Genomic DNA, 18,720 nt, shown 5'->3' with positions numbered 1-18,720 from the left:
GTGTTCTATAAATACTGTATTTCTAGGCTAAACGTCTAAATAATCCTGCAAAGTAAATCAGCAAGGAGAGACTTGAATTTACTGTATCGACTTTTACATCCCACAGTTGAGGGCATATAAAGATGGGTGTGATAATAATTATTGAGAGAGCAATTATGAGAACATTTATCTACCAACAGGCAGTTCCAGCATGATGAGAATGTGCAAATCATTCCAGTTGCACTCTGTATGAATGGATATGTGTGCACGGAGGATTGTGTAAACGTGGAGGAGCTGTCAGCTTGGTCTCAGATTGGACAGGAGAGATTCCACTGATAAGGTCTTAGCGTTGAGCAGCATTCGTCCCTCTGCACCTGATGCACCAGGACATGCACCTCAATCACTGTCACCTCCTAATGAGGGACCTCTGTGTGAGGCTCATGAATCAGCTGCAGTCATTGGACCCCTAATGTGGTCACACCAACTGTCACACAACCGCACACTGACATTTGTATGCTACATACAACATTAGGTCCGGCAATCTGCGAGCTCAACTGAGCCTTCGGCTGTTGACAGATTAGGACCAGGTTCACAGCATTTCTTTTCATACCACGACTGTAAAATAACAAGACCAATAATAGCTACACAGTTCACAAAATCGATATGTTAAAGTAATTTGTAAGCTGGGTTGCCATAGGTTCCTTTAGGTGCTGTAGCACTTAGCACAGTTACAACTGTGCATTTCTGTTCCACATACTGCCTCACATTTTCATTCTTTCTCTGTCGTGCACAAAACCACCCACACACATCCGACATTCTTTACCGGCGTTGATTATTATCTGTAAACGTAACCAATCATAGAGCCATCATGACTACTTCACATTCAGCTAAAATTGACCCCATATGTGTTGGAGGAAACGGCACATGAAGAGACATGTTCTTCAATATGAATTTTGTATAAAATGTTGTTTGTACCAGTATTTTAGTTTCATTTAGCCACATTAATTAAATATCGTGCACTTTATTGAATGTAGTTTCCTGCCTCCCGGGTTTTTACTTTATTTGGGTTCTGTTTAGAATATAAGATGCCACTAAATTAGATGATCACTGGTGCTTGACTGTTCCCTGTCAAAGCCATTTATGGAATAGGGGGAAAAAAACACAGCCTTAGTGGAGTGCAACATCCACTTTGGCCAGTAAAGTTGGAACAAAGCCTGAGTTTTAGAAAACCTTGAAGACAGTCGAATAAGGGTATTCAAGATGTGTGCATCTACACTATACTGCTGGTTGACCATACGCAATGACCATGATGTAAAAAAACAAAACTGTCCTGTATGTGCTTTGGAATAATCACATAACCCCTGTGGACGTATTCCTCACGCAGTGTGATTTGTGTCCCACAACTGCATTTTCATTGGCTTTAGCTTTACTAAAACAAGGCTGAGGAAGGAACATTACTGGCCATCATTCCACTGTGTATGTGTGTGTGGACAGTGTGTGGAAACATCACAGTGTTTATTACCCAGGATGCCGTTCTTCATCACTATGCCACCTCTGGACGCAACAACCCCACTGATCTCATCACACACCTGTACACGGTGCACAAAATCCTCATTCCAGCTAAGTGCAGGGATGACCCCGGGCTACACAACTGCCTCCAATTACAGTGGACAAGTCGATTTTTACATAAAGCATCTCTGTTTCCTATAACATTCCCCATTTGTGGAGGATATTTCTCTTTCCACAGCATGGGACTTTAGATGTGTTCTTTTGAAGAGCTCTTTCTCTCTCACTTTGCATAATGTCTCAGTCAGTATGAAGTTGAGACCGGTGCTGGTGAAACACACACGTCTGGTGGAATCTGAAGTTGAGGTTGCAGGTCAGGTTATTAGTTGAATAATGTGAGAATGGTTGCAAACCTCAGACTGTCCTAATTGCAATGGCATTTTAAAGCTGACAGTTAGTCGTGACTGCAGATCAGTTTAAATATATATCCAAGTCTGTATGTGAAGATTCTTATTTTAGTCTTTGTGGTGATTATTGTATTCATAGAGGTAAAAGTATATAGAATAACTTCAGTCAGATTTTTCTTGGTTTTGGGTCAAATTTGTTAAATTTGTTAAATTAAAGGGCTATGTTCTTTACCATTTAAAAAAAGGTGTATATATTTTTTTCTTTCATTCTTACTGAAAGAGATGTGACAAAAAACATACAACACATTTTTATCTTCATATAATTATTTTTGCCATTAGGGTCTCTGCTTCATGGTGCCTAAATATAATCTTTAACATTTGAGTCTACACTACCCAATTTACCATTTTGGTCACCTGAACAAACAGATGCAGATACAAATGACACCACTTTTGCTGTGACACACGTGTTGTAGTTTAGGGTTTTTTTCAGAAACATTTTCATCGGCCTGTCGGCATAAATTTGCTTTCAAGTTAACAGCTTCAGTCTGATTATATTTCCGAATGTATCACAGAATTTTTCTAACGTTAAGAGTGCCGTCAAAGATTGCAAATTCAAAGACTGAGCAAGACAAAACATCTGTGGAGAAAAGTCTGACTAATTAAGTGATCTCTCTGGTTCATTTTCCCATCCTGCTCTCTCTCTGATGCCAATGTTCCAGTCCAGTGAAGTGTTATGTCTAACAGGAAACCTATAACACGGCCATGTGACCACTAGCCTGTAGCTACAAACAATGGAGAACATATGCTACATAGTTCGAGCCTGAGGGCGAACATTTATTGGAAAATGGAAAAACATTCACAAACTCATTTTATTTTTCTGTACCCAAAACTGTTTATAATATGTTTGAATATGAACTTCTATTACAAATGGCATTGCACTACTTACGATGTGAATGTGTTGTTTTTACTTTTATCTTTAAAATCTGAGAAATGCTTTTGTAAGATTAACATAAAATCATCTCTACCTCTAATCTATCTCTCCTCCACCTATTTTATATTTACATATATTTTCTGTAGATTATAGACATGCTTTAAAGGTCTCATATTTTATACTTTTCCATTGTTTTATTTGCTGTTTTGAAATCTATAAGTAGAAATTGTTGTCATAAACCATTGCAGTATAATTTTACATCTCCTATCTAAAGGTTCTCTCTGGAGCTCTAACGAGAACAGGCTGTTTTGTGTCTGTGTCTTTGAGGGGCATTATATCAATGACCTTTTCTGACTGGCTGATGCATGAGTGCGAGTTTGTGACATCACAAACTTACAGGAGTCCACATGGTACAGTTGCTGAATAGAGGCTGTCTGTATTTCTTGCTGGACTCATCATTTTGACACACAGTATTTAAACAGTACCAAGACCTGCTTTATGACTAAAAATAGAATAAGAAATCTGAATTAATATAGTATGGGACCTTTAAATAATAACAACAAATAAGCCAAGTTCCAACCCCACAAACTGTGAACTAAAAGAGAAAATAGTCACTCAATTATTGCTCCTTACCAGAGGGCAGTTGCTCCAAGGTCCCCAGGGTGCCATGACGCAGTCATTGGGGCAGGCCAGATAGCAGACCTGAGCTCTGGGTGGCATTTCCTCCTGATCACACAGACTATCCTCCACACTGCTGTCCTCCCCAGCCGTCGTTTTCTTCTTGACACACCTAGCAGAGCAACACATGCAGCTGTATAACTGGCCTCTGGGGCCCTCATAATTGGGCCCTTTTTTCAGTTTAAAAACCCATTTCTAAGTTTCTGATCCAAAATAGATTATTGTTTTTTCCTCAGGTGAGGTTTTGAAGTTAGTTTATTTTCAAAGGATCTCTACAATTTGTCCTGTTTCTGTTTGAGCTCTCTGACCCTTTGACTGTAAAAAACTGAAACATGGGTTCAAAAAGCCTGTTCATTACTCACACTCATTGTTATATATTATATTTAGCCCTGCATGAAGCCCTCATTTCAGTCAGGGACGACTTATTAATTGCCAGGTCAGTCCTGTTTTGTTACTAACTTGTTCCACAGTAACTACTCACATATTTGTGTGCCATTATTAACTTCTTTATTGTGAAGGTAATCTCTCTGAAAACTGGTTTTAAATTGCCCAAATTTTAAGATACATTAACTGAGGGGATGGACAATTTAAAAACGTACTAATAAATAACCTATTTGTTGTTTATTTCTGTGACCTTGGAGAGAAGTTCAGTCAGTTAACTTGAACATTTGAAAAATGACACAGTTTCACTTTTTACACAAATAATATTTTTATGAGCTGAAGAGACTAGTGTGACCAAATTATATATATAAAAAAAAAAAAAATCTGTAATCAGTATTATATTTTACATTAACCTACAGAAAATGTTTTTCAACTGTCGAGCAGTCCAGAGTTTTGTCTAACAGCTTATGATAAATGTGGATGTTAAAACTGTACATGTAAATTTCTGAAAATGGTAAAAGAAATGAAACATTTCTGTCTGTAAATTTGTACCAGCAGATTTTAGCTCTTTTTCTGGAGCTGGGTGCTTGATTAGCTTAAATCTGTGTCTGTTAGTTGCACTTACATCTGGACTTGCACAGAGCAAGTCCAATTCTGTGTCTTTAGACACAGTAACACAGTTGCCCAATTCAATGTGTACTCTCTCCAATAGTGCTTAATCCAATTCTAAGGTCAACACTTCAGTGCTTTCCTCGGTGGCTATTTTAAGTACCACCAAAAGGAACTGCAAAAAAAATCTATCAACAGTCATTAGGAAGCAGTAGTTTGTTTTGACTGTTTGTTTTCCCTTGGCATTGCAAGTGTCAGGACCAGTGAGAGAGCCAGCTACAGGACTGTTGCCAGTGTGCTCCCCCTGCTGTGTGTTGCAATGCCAGGCTAGCAATCTGCCAAGCCTCGCCCGCTCACTGACCTGATCTTGCGGCTTTGGACTCCCTCTCCGCATGCTGGCAGGTCGTCCACAGTATTGATGGTGCAAATGGACCAGGGTTCGATCCTCCACTCGTACTGGCTACATTCACTGGTGCATGGAACAGCCTCATACACCTGTATGCATGCACACGCAAACATGCAAACGCGCAAACACACACACACACACACACACACACACACACACACACACACACACACACACACACACACACACACACACACACACACACACACACACACACACACGCACAGGAAGAAAGGGACACATACGGGAAATTATAGAGAGGATGCAGCAAAATGTGTAACTTGGAAAATGGACACGCATACAAATCAGCTCACATACTCATCCTGACCCCTCTCACCCCCCACATATGAGCATGTTCCAAGTAGAGTTAACAATAGCTTTATAGTGTTCACTAATGGGACGTCCCTACTTTAGAAACAATATTCCTCCTGGGTTTTCATTTTGAAAAATCTAAAAAGAAAGAAAAAAAAGAAGACTCCTTTGAACTTCCAGGTATAATTTCTCTCAAAATTTGCTTGCATGCTGTTCTTGTTTAATTTATTAGGCACTTAGGATTTCCTGGGATTTTAATGTTGGGATGATGTCACCTATATTTTTCTACATTCAGAGTATGAATAGAGATTAAAAAAAAAAATACATAAAAAAAAACAACCCGTCACTGGAAGCATAGAAATACCTTTTGAGTAAAAGAATTGAAGAGGAAAGTCCAGCACTAAAGAAAGGTAACCTTTTAATACAAGGGGGTTCTGAATGAAGCAATTGACACTTAACATGCTAAAAGTGCAGAAGGGATAAAAAGTATTTTAAACCACACTGAAATAAATGTATGCACGATAACAGCATTGGGGTATGTAAAATGGCAATGACCATGGCAGCGGGCCTTTCGGCTGACAATGTAATTGGCTGGTTTTTGAGCGTATTCACTTCCTCTCTCTCAACCAGTGAATCTGGCATGTCTGTATAACCAAGGGAGCAGTCAACACAATGCTCCTGCAAACACATGTTTATTCTCAATCTATGTAACTGTCTGCCACAGTAAAAGGTATACTCTTGAGGACAATTTGCAGAAAAAGCTATGACAAGCTGAAATGGGTGTCAGTGAGTGTGTGTTCAGACTGGAGAGAGGGAATGAGTGTTGCGTATTCCCTCCCCTGCGGGCCACACAGATGTCTATTACACACCGTCATCATCTCCCATCTGTCCCTGCAGATGCCCCTGCTGGGAAAACTGGCAACTGCTCTTTTCCCACTTTCTCCACTACGACGGCAGAACCACAGCTCCAGCTCAACAGCTAATTTTCATCAGCGGAAAAATGACTTTCGATTCACTTTCCTCAATATACACACCATTTATTGTGACCTAAGACCATTTGCTCAGTAAGAAACCGTGTCAACATAGCACTTACCAAACGGGCTACGGTGCCAGAGCACATAAGGTGTCAGATGGATAATAAAACATTTGCTGGCAGGTTACAGCTACAACACAAAGACTGGATTTGCCCTCAAGTCCATCTCATCTCACACACATTCACTAAGAGACCATGCAGAAGAAAGACTATCAGAATAATCCTCTACACACTGGATCCACTCATTGGGTCTCTATCTTCAGATCTTTCTTCTCCTGGAATGAACTGTTTATATATAAGCAATACAAGAATATTACTCTGCTGAGTTTTTTTTGAGCAAAAACGTTAAAAACGTTCCCGACTACTCACAAAATAAACTCCTAAAGTATCTGAAAAAATGTCAATATGAATTTATCCAGGTAAAAAGCAGATGGAATATCATAAGTTATTTCCATCCATGTAGCACTTTCTTTAATTTAAGTATTGTTCTTTCTCTCGACTAAAGGACCAAAAGGGTCAGGAGTCTCTGTGACTTGGACAGATCTGGCATGCATTTCGTCTTCATTAGCTAAAGCAGAGTACATGTACAGAATGAATGGCACTGACCTGAGCCTGCGTGGATGTCCATATTAGCAGTGCATGACAAGCCAGAAGTTGGGGAGGGGAGAGAAGAACAACGATATGATCATTAGTTTAGATTTTGCCTGCAGTGACAGAAATGCATAGCTGTGCTTAAATTTTAATTTGAAAAAAAAAAATACTGCATTCTGCTCAGTGTTTCATTAATGAGGGTAAAGGATGATTAGGTACTCCGTCAACACAACTAGAGTAAATCTAGGCGTCCTGGATATTTTGCCAAACTGAATGATTCATATTGCTGGGAGAGTGTTAAAGCGCTGCAGTTGGTTGTAACAGCTGTGCTTCGGCCAGACCTGCAGCTGAAGGCAACTCCGAGAAATTAATTTGTCTGGAGATGGTGAGCGGAAAGTTGACGTGAATAAGCATATGCTCAGGGAGGCTGTGTGCTCTGTGTCTAAATAAGGTTACTACAAGCAAACTGTATTGACAACCACTCCAGCTATTCTGATTCATTTTTAATGGTAAGAAACGGCATTCAAATAAAAACCTACTGACTCAAAGACAGTGATAACTTTAGCTGTAAACATGTGTACATTTAAAATCAACATTTACTAGACTCACAGAATCCTTGCTTGAGCCAAATGCTTCTTGCCATGACAAACAGTCACCAGTGTATCTTCTGCAAATGTCTGTCCATGCCAAAAAAGTTCATTTTTCCAATTCATTCCATAATTCCTCCGCACATGTGACTGGGATTACAAGCCTTGGGTTGGGTCAAATAAAAATCCATTCTGGGTAAGAAGCAGTCGTGGATGATCTCTGAAAAGTCCTAGATTTACAGAGAGAGCTGAATTGGCCTTGTGCATGCCATCTCTTCACTCTCTAAACAGCTCCGCAACATAGTGATTGTGACTTCAATCCAAAAACCATACACCATATACCAATGCAGCACATGATACAAACCATATACACATATATTGTAGGTGTCTTTACAATGATGCATGAGCATACATACAAAGACAACACACACACTCCCACGCATGCAAATAAAAACATAAAAGACCAACACAAACACGGACATGTGAACTTTCGACAGACCCTTCTGTAGGGACAGCATTTTATTGTTAACAGAGAGAAAATTGGACAGGAAGCCTTGAAGCAGAGCACTCTCTACTATAAATCTCTCTCAAAGTGTCATTTTGTAACTATGACTTCAAATGGACTCTTCTAATACTGTCAGCAGGCCCATGGATGAGTTGGAAAAACAATGGCTCCTTTGAGTAACACAGGTGGGATCTACTCCCAGCTAATTATGATCAATCCAATATACTAATGATAAGTTAAAATGTGCCATAATAAAAGACAGTAATTAGGATGACTGCGATTGAGGTCATGTATCAGGGACTTTCAAAACAGGCATATAATACTGCTTAAAAAACATCATTCTCGCTTAAAGTGATTTAGATAAGAGAGGATAAGTTGAAACTGACATGGGAAGAGTAGGAATGAGGCGAGCCAAACAACCAATACACCAGCAAACCAACAGCAGCAGGAGACTCTGTATCCAAAGCAATACTCAGTCTGAGTATGTCATCTGCTCGTAAGCCCCACTGACTCACCGATCCCTTCACGCGTCCTCATGATTTAAGACGAGGTGGATAACATAGATGATCTCCTGAGAGGACCCAGACTTGACAGATTGTAACATGTTATTCTGTGGATGCACTCCTGCCACATACCCTGTGTTTCAGTTTCACAGCAGTCACAGAGAACCTGCAGTGTTTATTCAGTCGTGATGTTTTCACATTGTGAGCTTCATACAAACAGGAAGGCACGGCCACAAGAGACACAACCGTTAATTTCAGCCGTTGCTCATTGACCACTGAGTTGGTTTGCATATTATCCTCAAGCAGCCTCTTTCTCTCGTGCTCTTCTCCTTCTTATAACTGCCTCCCAATTAGGTTTCCGACTATCAAGGTCGTCAATGAACCAAAGCCCTTACAAGATTTACTCTATGTCTAACATCCTCCTTGGACCCACTGCTGTGTTGGCTCTGCCGCAGGGCAATGGCATGACTTTCCATAATTACACAAACTGATTGGCCATCAAGCCCTGAAACAATCTCCTTTTCTCATTTACTTTGTAATCTATTACCAGGACCCAGCTCAACAAGACAGGAATGCATTAGCAGAGACATTTTGCGAGCACTTAACCTTGTATCATAATAATAGCTGTGGTCAAACATCTTTTTCCAAACACTTTGACAAAAATTCTGAATGAGCACAAACTAGAGCCAGAGCCGCTCTTTCACAGTTCAAATTAGTGCGCTATTCAAGTAATTTTCACTTCAGAGACAAAACTCTGATTGAACACACTTATGTCATAAAATCTAAAGAGACATCCTGAAAGCCAGATTTTCCTGTGATATATTAGAAGGTGCAGGTGACAGACTATGATGAAGACATGGTTGTCTGCAGTCTTTTCCAACAAGTGTCCTGGACTTTATTCCAGTTTCAAATCATAGATGGCAGATGATGTGCGATGGAAATTAAAACGTGACAGCTTTATTAGTTGATCGATTTCATTGACCGATATTGGCTTGTCATAGACATAATGATATCCACACATATGTTGTCTGATATGGAATTGTTTTTACAAAACGTAATGCAGAAAAACCTGCTTGTGACAATGTAGAAATTCGTACGTTCAGAAATGTGTTTTTTTTTTTTTTCATATTTAGTCATTTATAAAGTCATTCTCCCAGGAAAGTTCACTGATGTCCTTTTGGACAATAAATTTGGTCATTAAACTGTAAAATATCCTGCCTCCATCTTTGTCACAAGTAGTTGATGAGCACATTTCAGATGATATATCTATATACATTTTTGTTTTACAAGTAATACATTAATAATCAAACACTGAGGCCTCATCCACAACGACTGCGTACTTCACATGTAAAAGTTGAGGTTTACAAAAAAATAAGTTCACACATACGGCCAATTTAGAATCACCAATTAACCTAATAAGCAAGTCTTCGCAAAGAATCCTGGCTACCTGGAGAAAACTCACACAGGCGCAGGGAGAATATGCAAACTCCAGACAGAAAGGTCACAGCAGTGTAGTAAGACACCAGTTATTGCACAAGCCCCTTTCCATACAGGCCAAACCCAATCATATCTATTTACATGTTATTTATTTTCTTATCACACTCATCACTGGGCTGCTCCCATCAGCTGCTTGCTTATCACTTTATTTCCAGTCCTAATGGCACAAAGCAAAGGAGCCACATGATACACACAGTTTTGGTTAGAGCAGCTGAAAGGTCAAGGATGATTCCAGGAAGTGGCAGGTTTCTGAAAACACAGGCTCACCTTTTTATGACACTCAGCCTAAATATACTGCTTCACTTTTCTATGAGCCCTTTCGCTTCCACTTTTCATCATCTATCAGGCAAATGAAAATACAGAGGATGCATCAGATACCGGGAGAGCAGTGCATTGACATTTTTAAAGAAACATATTTTTACAGAACTGGGCATATTTCTCCAATCATTTTCAATGTTTTTGTTATTGCCTGCTGCCAGAGGCAAAAGACACACGTTACATGCTGAAGACACTGCAGTGGCCGCACACTGTGCGTCTCTGAAAAGCAGACAAACACCTACGTGCTCAATTTTAGATTTAAAGTCAGTGGTTTGTTTTTTTTGTAAATATTGAGTCTGTAGTTTCATCTGACATGTATCTATTTGTAGAAGCCACGTTTGCCGCTATGTTTGACCACGTTGTCCAAGTTAAAGAATAATCCTATTAGTTAAAGGGAAGCAGTGCACCCATCTCATTCAAGCTTGCTTTTCTTTAGTTTTTTTTTTCTTTACAATATATGGTCATCTATGTGCACACATTTTTAAGATGATTGTGACCAAAATAATTAATTATTTATTTCTGTCTTTTGTATGCATGTAAACATTTGGAAAGGGTCATACACACAGTTTTAGAAATACAGTAATTTGGTACAAGAATGGAATAAAGGGAGAGAGTTGGAGATTAGACACTGTGATGTTAATACACTGCTCACAGCAGTCTTCTCTTTAAAAAAAAAGTCACTGCAGATGAGAGTGTGTTTAATATTCACCCCGACACGCAATATGATTTGTTTTTATAATTAGCAGATAGGAGCTATGATTAACCTTTGAATCTGAAGAAAATGCTATGAACCAGCTGAGAGCCCAGAGGCTTTGAGAGGCTTCAAAATGTAGCCTTTCTGGGTAGCAGCACTCCACATCCTTAACGATATGCACGGCAGGGAGACACCTCGCTTTTTGGGCTATGCCTACAGGGGAAGAATAACACATGTCCAAGCACTGCTCTACGTTAATTACACCTCATTGGCCTTAGGTAGCTCCAGCAGCAGTTGGCTCTAAGAGAGAGAGAGATGAGTTTAGCACCTGAATGCAGTTGGGTGAAAACAAGATCTAACATTTGTTCTGATTTTTGGGATTCAGCCTTTCTGGAAGACCTGCTGTAGCTGGTTATTAAAGGAGGGACAGTGTGCAGATGGAACAACAAAGTTCTCTCTCATAATGCAAAGTCATTAAATCTCATTAAAATAAAAGCAAAGCCTTGCTGATTAAACATTACTCTTAATAGTAAATTTCCACAGCAGTGAAGAAACAAAGGACCAGATCTATTAAAAGCCATGCCATGCTAAATAAGTTTAGCTGAGGACATCGTGTTGGTAAAGAAAAATACACACAGCATACACGACAACAATATTAACACAAAACAAGAATGCAATATATAAGTCAAACAGTACCAAGTGATTTAAGTCAAGTGAGTTGCGCTTAAATGTCAAAATTGCACTTGAGTGTTGTAAGCAATTATCTCATATTTATAATGATACTGTTGAATACTGTGTACAACTAGCAGCTTATCGATACAGTGTATCTGTTTGGATTTCATGGTAAATGGTGTACTTCAGGTGTTATTGTGGTCCACTGAGGATAGTGGTGATTATAGAGTCTCAAAACAGCAAGAAGGCGATGGCTCTTTTTCTGTAGGTGTAGCAATCACAGAAAGAGCTGTCAAAAGCACTTATGGGTCTACACAGTAGTTTGAAGGTGTTGCAAATAATGGCTGACAGATTGGTCATCACTCTTTCACCCCCACGTGTTTTGGGACAATGGTTCTTAAACTGGGTGTCACAATATTTATCATATCAATGTCATTTTCACCACATTTAAAAAAAATTGGCAACAACATATCTATAAACTACATTTTATTTTATACTTCCTACATGTCAAAACAGAAGAAAAAGTAAACAAAAACAAAAAAATCCAGACCACCGCATTACAAGCTAGTTTTGTTTTGCATGTTGAAGATAACGACATGATGACTCAAAGTTGCCGGTTCTCATAGTAACGACATGCTTTCTGATTTGGGAGTTTTGAGGGGCAGAGAGCTTGAAATGACTACATCTAAGCTGATAAACACAACTCTCACGGCTAAAGGCAATATGGTCAAGTTTTATCTGCTTGGGGACGACACGCATCCATCGTCGTTCGCAGTATTGTGCGTTCCCAGCATCATAAGTGGGATGTGGGACAGATGGAAACAGGACCAGCAGCCACCTGTCAGTGGAGTCAGACCTGCGGGTTTTGCTCTCACACATCAGTGTGTGCAACATCTGGCTAACCATGTGCCATTAAAATGCCTTTAAACTTGTTTTATTTTGTTGGTTTGTACTTGTACACCATAACTAAACGAACATTTTCATTTCTAACAGAACAAAAAATATGTTTGACATTTTAGCGTAATAAATTGCATTATAAATCTGCAGAGCACCTGCTGTTTTTATTGTCTTAACAACTGACTATTTATACAGTATGAACTAATTTCGATATGAGAATATGACAGTAAAACTGCAGCTGTGTATTTATTACATTCATTGTTATATTGGAGATTGGGTAAGTTGGGGTGCCGGGACAAAAACGTTTCTTCTAACGGAGTGCCATGGTTTTAGAAAGTTAACCACTTCAGCAGATACTTGTTTGAAAGCTTCAAAGTTTCAGATGATGAGTGTTAAATAGGAGACACACAACCATCAGGGCAACTCCATTCACCTTGATACATGTCTGGGAAGAAAACAGTAGTAGATGCATGGCTGTGGTCATAATGCCGGAGTCCAAGGTAGACAAGGATACGCCTTTAAAGACTCTTCATACAGAGTGGATGAGGAGGTGGCCATTAGAAGTTACTACCAATCATCAAAGGAAACAAAATGCTGCGACTCACAAGCTCTTCTGTGAGAAGTAGCATTGATAAATAGCAGATGGCTGTGAGTTCATTAAGTGTGATGAGATGACACAGAGATGTTTTAAAAGGACTTAACAATAAAAGAACAACAGAGAAAGCTGTCACCTACCTCGGTGCTTGGAGTTAATGAGGTTTCTTCAATGGTAATATTAAGTGTCTACAGAAAATCTGAATGCAATAAAGCAAATTAAACAACAGATAAGTTGAAGGATTCAAAGCCAATATACAATTACCATAATCAACTTGTAACCTAATTTTATCAAACAAAACTGAGCAAAAGAGAAAACTCACCAGAGCAATATCAACAACATAAACAAGAAGCAACCAAAATACTGAGTATGGGTAGATAGCAGCTTAGCTTGGCAGCTACGCCACCGTGACATTACACAGCAGAAGATCAATGTGGGAGCAATAAAGAACTCATCGACAAATTCATGCATGTAACAAACTGCATCTGACTGTTTTCTAGTCTGTTTCTTCTAACCAGGCACCACAGCCAGCAGCATCAGCCGCCTCATAGCTTACTGACATTTGCCAAGTACACAAACACCCTGTTGAGCTGAGCCAAGACATCAAATCATGACATGCAATGACCAAGAAAAGCACCAAATGCGTCAAGTACAGCAGAGGGCCTGGGAAATCCGCGCTGAAGATGGTGATACATATGATGAAGATAATCATTTATTTGACAAGCAATGACGCCAAACTACCGACAATGTAGGACAACACAGGCTTTGCATCTTGAAGTGTGTGTTTGTGAGCAACCCCTTATATCAAATCGGTCAATGCTTGGCGTCACTGAATGCTGTCACCAGCAACGAAATGTGAGGTTCAAACATGATTATTAGAGAACACACTCGATTTGATTGTTATCAGCACGTCATGCTGACTGGCTAGTGGAGCCCTTCTCCACCTCTGAGGCTCAGTAGACTGTTATCTACGATACACAGTATCATAGCATTGGAGATTCCCAGAGACAAATGGACCAGACTTTCCCCCTCATGGTTACAATAATAAACACATAGCTAGTGTTGTGTAACAGTCACAGTTTGGTCAGGTCTAGACACAAAAACTACTTGGTTAGGTTGAGGAAAAGATTGTGGTTTACGTACATAAGTTAACTCAAATGAGTCAACGCAGACTTCTGGTTTCACATGGAACATGAACGCTGGTCTCCTGGTTCAAAGTCCTGTGTTTTATCCATCCAACCAACCTCAACCTTCTCTTTCTTACGCCTAATACTATGTCACCTGACTTCCACATGTAATCGCATCATCATGGCTATAGCAGGTGTGGTTTGCCCAGTTTAAACATTAGGTCAATAAAATACATGAGATACAACAGCCTGCTGTATTACCAGGTAGGTCCTGTATAGTAGGCCCCAACTAGCCCATTATATTTGTGACAGAGGTGTGATGATATCAACTATTTAACAGTCAGATCGTGTGGGTGGCGGATGTTGGCATGCTTGCTGATTAAAGAAAAATCCCAAAACATCAGCAGTAGAGTGTAGAAAAAGAATAAGAAAAAAACAGCTTCAATAGATTGAAAAAAGTGAGTTGCGTTGTAGGCTGTGGTACGTAGCATGTCAGGTGTGTTGACAGTTATGTTTCCATTTTTAGGTTTTATGAATTAATATTGCTAGCATGCAACCAAAGACTGCGACGTATTCAACTGTGACATACACAGGATGCAGGACTGTGTTTTCACTAACGTTCACCATTGATACATCAATACTGAAAAGGGATTTGAACTCTCGCTTTATATTCCAAATAATACACATTGCTTGTGGTTGAGAGGGGCTTAAAAATGAAGTAAATGTAATTATTTGATGAACAAAATATGGCACACATGGACACACTGTTAATTAAAACAGTCTTCCTCGTCAATTTTAGGCTTGCTGTCTGTATGTGGCATTCACAACATAAAATCCATCAATTGAACATAAAATATGAATGCTCTTATTCAACAAACTCTGTTTTATATTCCCTCTTACCTGCACCTGCAACGATCTGACTGAAACATAAAAAGCACAAATGAGCTTGAATACATGTGATCTTGTTGAATTCCACATAGGAAGGTGTGATTCTACTGAAATGAAGGTCTTGCAGTCACATCAGGAGGTGATAATAATAAGGAGAAAATAATTAGTTTTTAACAATAAATAAGTGATCTGCACGATTCAAACCAATGATAGCAGTGTATGGACACTTTTGTCCTGTTGCTCACTCCACAAGTTGCACAAGACAACGTCAAAACAAAAACAAATGAGGAAGAGATGTCGCATTTCCTCTTATTATCCACAAAAATAAAGGAACTAGTGTCGTATGCTTATAGCCGTCTGTAACACACATCTCCCTCCACACACACACGCACGCACGCACGCACGCACGCACGCACACACACACACACACACACACACACACACACACACACACACACACACACACACACACACACACACACACACACACACACAACATACAGCAGTAGAGCGTTGGAGGTGACCCGGATGGATGTTTCTCCATTTGACAGGGCCAAAAAAAGAACTATCTGACTGGCACAGAGGCTGTCAAGGAGTCAAGACCATTCTTTTGTATTATATGGAAAGTGAATACACCACTTGATATCTCGGTTTTTGGCAGTGTAACACTTGTGGGAGTTATGATAAAATTCAAATGTCTCCTGTAATTACAGAGCCAATTTGTGTGTTTCTCCGGGAGCTCAGCTTTGACATCCGTGAGTTCTCTATGGCAGTCTCTCTGGGCAGTTCGTGTTCAGACATGGGCTGCAAATCCTGGTACTGCAAAATCAGTGTGTAGAGATCCAACACTTTATCAGCATTTACATGTTTTGTGGGCGTTTTTATAGTAACTTAAAAAAATTGGAGATATGGTACATTTGAAGTAAAATGTTTTAAAAGGTAATTTTGCATAAAAAAAAAAAAAAAAAATTCTAGGCATATGGATAATGTTTTTGCACACCAGAAAGTCTTATTAACATGAAGAACTTAGAAGCTCGCTGTAAAAAAAACAAAACCTCCCACACACCCTCGATCATATACACTTACCTCAAGCACTCCATTCAAAGGATCAGGGGCCACATTTATAAAACTGTGAATTGTATCCAGATCTTATTTTTAAAACTGCTCGCATAGACACCATGCACATTTTTCACTTTAAATTACAATCAACTTGAAGACGTGTGGACTCTAGAGAGCCTCAGTCTGCTCACAACACTTCCGTAATGAACAATAAACGCAGATAGCTGGTAAAATCATAGACACCACAAACAAGAAGTATGAAACATTGAATGTAACCCCATAAGCCAGGATAGGTTCTTCCTCTTTCCACAGTTGATTATCCTCTGGTGTCTCCAGTGCATTCTGTGGCCTAGTGCCTCTGACAAGATATGTTTACAAAATATAATGTTATAAATCCCACTTTTCTAATGGAAGTGGTGTTCGCATATTTCAAGTGTTGTTTTGCTTATAAGACAGATGGAGTAAAATTGTGGGTAATAGCAGCTATCTTTGTGCAAATGTCTGAAACTGTGGCTCTTGATTTCAAACAGGGAAAAGCAGCATCTTATCTGGAATTGTAAGTACCAGTGAAAATCCAAGAAGCTGAAGCTAGCTGGTTAATTAAGCTTATGGCTTAAAACAAGAACCCTGTCAAAAGGGTCTTACATATGCACTTCATGGCAACATAAATGAAAATGTGCTGAAAGCCTGAGGATAAAGGGCATCTTATACTGCTGTGAAGAGCTTACTTAGTCCAATATAAGATGGATCTTACACTGTTAATTATCACAGTAACATAATCATGTTTGGCTGCTTAGCTGACATGGACAAAAAATATAGTTGTGATGCAGTTGTTTGTATTTTCAAACAGCATGATTTACTTTTAACAAAACAGGAGGAATAAGCAAGCTGAAGACCAGCCGTCGCATGTGTGGCGAACATAACACTACCCCAGATAATGAGTTCTGATGACGTTGTGAGAGTGTGAAATTGTCCTTAAAAGAACTGGACACAGCTGCTAAAGTTACCGTACACTCAGATACACTTTTTGTAACATAACCTGTAAATGATAAAAATGCTTCTTGACCTTTGCTGGGTTTGGTCACTATGGTTGATAGTAAGACAGTTAGCTGGATATGCTAGAGTTTGCAGCTTCTCCCTGTTTAAACCATTACCGGTACTTTTTCTTCCCATTAAAAAGACACCATCTTCCAAACTCTTTGAAGACACGGCATCAGTAATATTACAGCCACCACCTCAACATGTGGAGACATTCACACACATCCTCTATTTCATTTGCCATAACTAAGCAATGACTGGACAAGTGCTCATTGGAAGAAGAGTTTAGCATACAGTTAAATGAAAACAAACCCCAAGTGTATTGATTATCCTTCAAGTTAGTTCTTAGCTTATTCTTTTCCCACGTGTACACAAGAACCTGGGGGTGCATTTTCGGTGAGAGTCATGTATTAATTATTCATCTTGATTAACTTGTTCATGGTCACATTTAAAAAGAAAAAAATCTTTCTGACTGCCTCATTAACAGCACACTTAGCGTTTACTTCACAGACCAGCTCCTACACAGTCTGTTTGACATTGTGGCCATTTTCTGCTCATTATTTTCATGGTGGCTCCCCCCCCCTTATCTTTCATGCTCACTCAACCATGCGACGAGAGGATGATTTGTGGTGCCCTGTAAATTTCATCTCTGTCAAGCCAATCTCGCTTCTGGCTGCGGCTCAAGGGGAAACATCTGCTGGTGGGAGCGAGGCTAGACTTTGGCTAAAAGTGTGACTCCCCGTTCACAGTCAGAGACAAGAGTGCAAGTGTTGTCAAAAGAGGAGAGTGGCCATTAGGAACGAGCATATCTGTTGTCACGCCAAAAGAGCGTAAATTAAGAACTAAGGGCCAAATGTAAGTGTGAAGGCTGAGCGAAGAAGAAAGCAGCTTCCTTTGAACACCATGTGGTGACCATTCAGGAGTACAACATACCAGAAGGGAAAAGTAGCCTTACAGATCTGTGCTTTTTGAACTTGCATAAAGGCTATAGTATTTTTCCACCCACACCTCGGACAGATGTACTTCACTTTAAACGGCCAATTTAATAATGTAAACAACGAGCCCCACTTCACCCGAAGGATAAATCCACGAGGACATGGGCAACAGTGAGCTCCAATTTCTGTGGCGAGGGTTATTACAGGGCATTCCAACAGGGGCCATACAGACCTTGTTAATGGGCACTTAACCATCTGTACACACATCTCCACTACACATTGGAATATTTTTTACACAGCAGCGCATCATCTCCACACTGACCTCTACAAACTAAAGTGTCCTTTCAAGCCCATTCAAGCATACAGACAGCATTCATAAAACACTTCCCCTGTTTAAACCGTGACCCCACGAATGATGTACTGTCACAAAATATATTCAGAGCTGCGCTTGAAAACCTGACGATGGAAAACGAAAAGCTCCCATCTGTCCTCTTCACCCCCCCCCCCTCGCTGTCCTCCTTCTTTTTGTTACTTAATGCCGCCCTGTTTTTATGTCAAAGAAAGGGCATGTC

General features: G+C 39.7%; 1 protein-coding gene across 1 annotated transcript in view; it reads right to left on the bottom strand.

Moving 5' to 3' along the window:
* thsd7ba (thrombospondin, type I, domain containing 7Ba) overlaps positions 1-18,720 on the bottom strand; it is a 164,999-nt gene that overhangs the window by 18,361 nt on the left and 127,918 nt on the right. The window contains exons 17-18 of the mRNA XM_069698655.1: positions 4,853-4,986; positions 3,457-3,613 (exon numbers count right to left, since the gene is read on the bottom strand). Of these exons, the coding sequence (XP_069554756.1) occupies positions 3,457-3,613; positions 4,853-4,986 (291 nt within the window). The remainder of the gene's footprint in view (positions 1-3,456; positions 3,614-4,852; positions 4,987-18,720) is intronic.

This window comes from Brachyistius frenatus, unplaced genomic scaffold, assembly GCF_029030835.1.
Source record: "Brachyistius frenatus isolate BFR_SWC_R1_liver_20210118 unplaced genomic scaffold, ASM2903083v1 Contig_27, whole genome shotgun sequence".
Taxonomy (NCBI): Eukaryota; Metazoa; Chordata; class Actinopteri; family Embiotocidae; genus Brachyistius; species Brachyistius frenatus.
The sequence above is the reverse complement of the archived record's forward strand: the minus strand, read 5'-3'. Positions and strand labels throughout refer to the sequence as shown.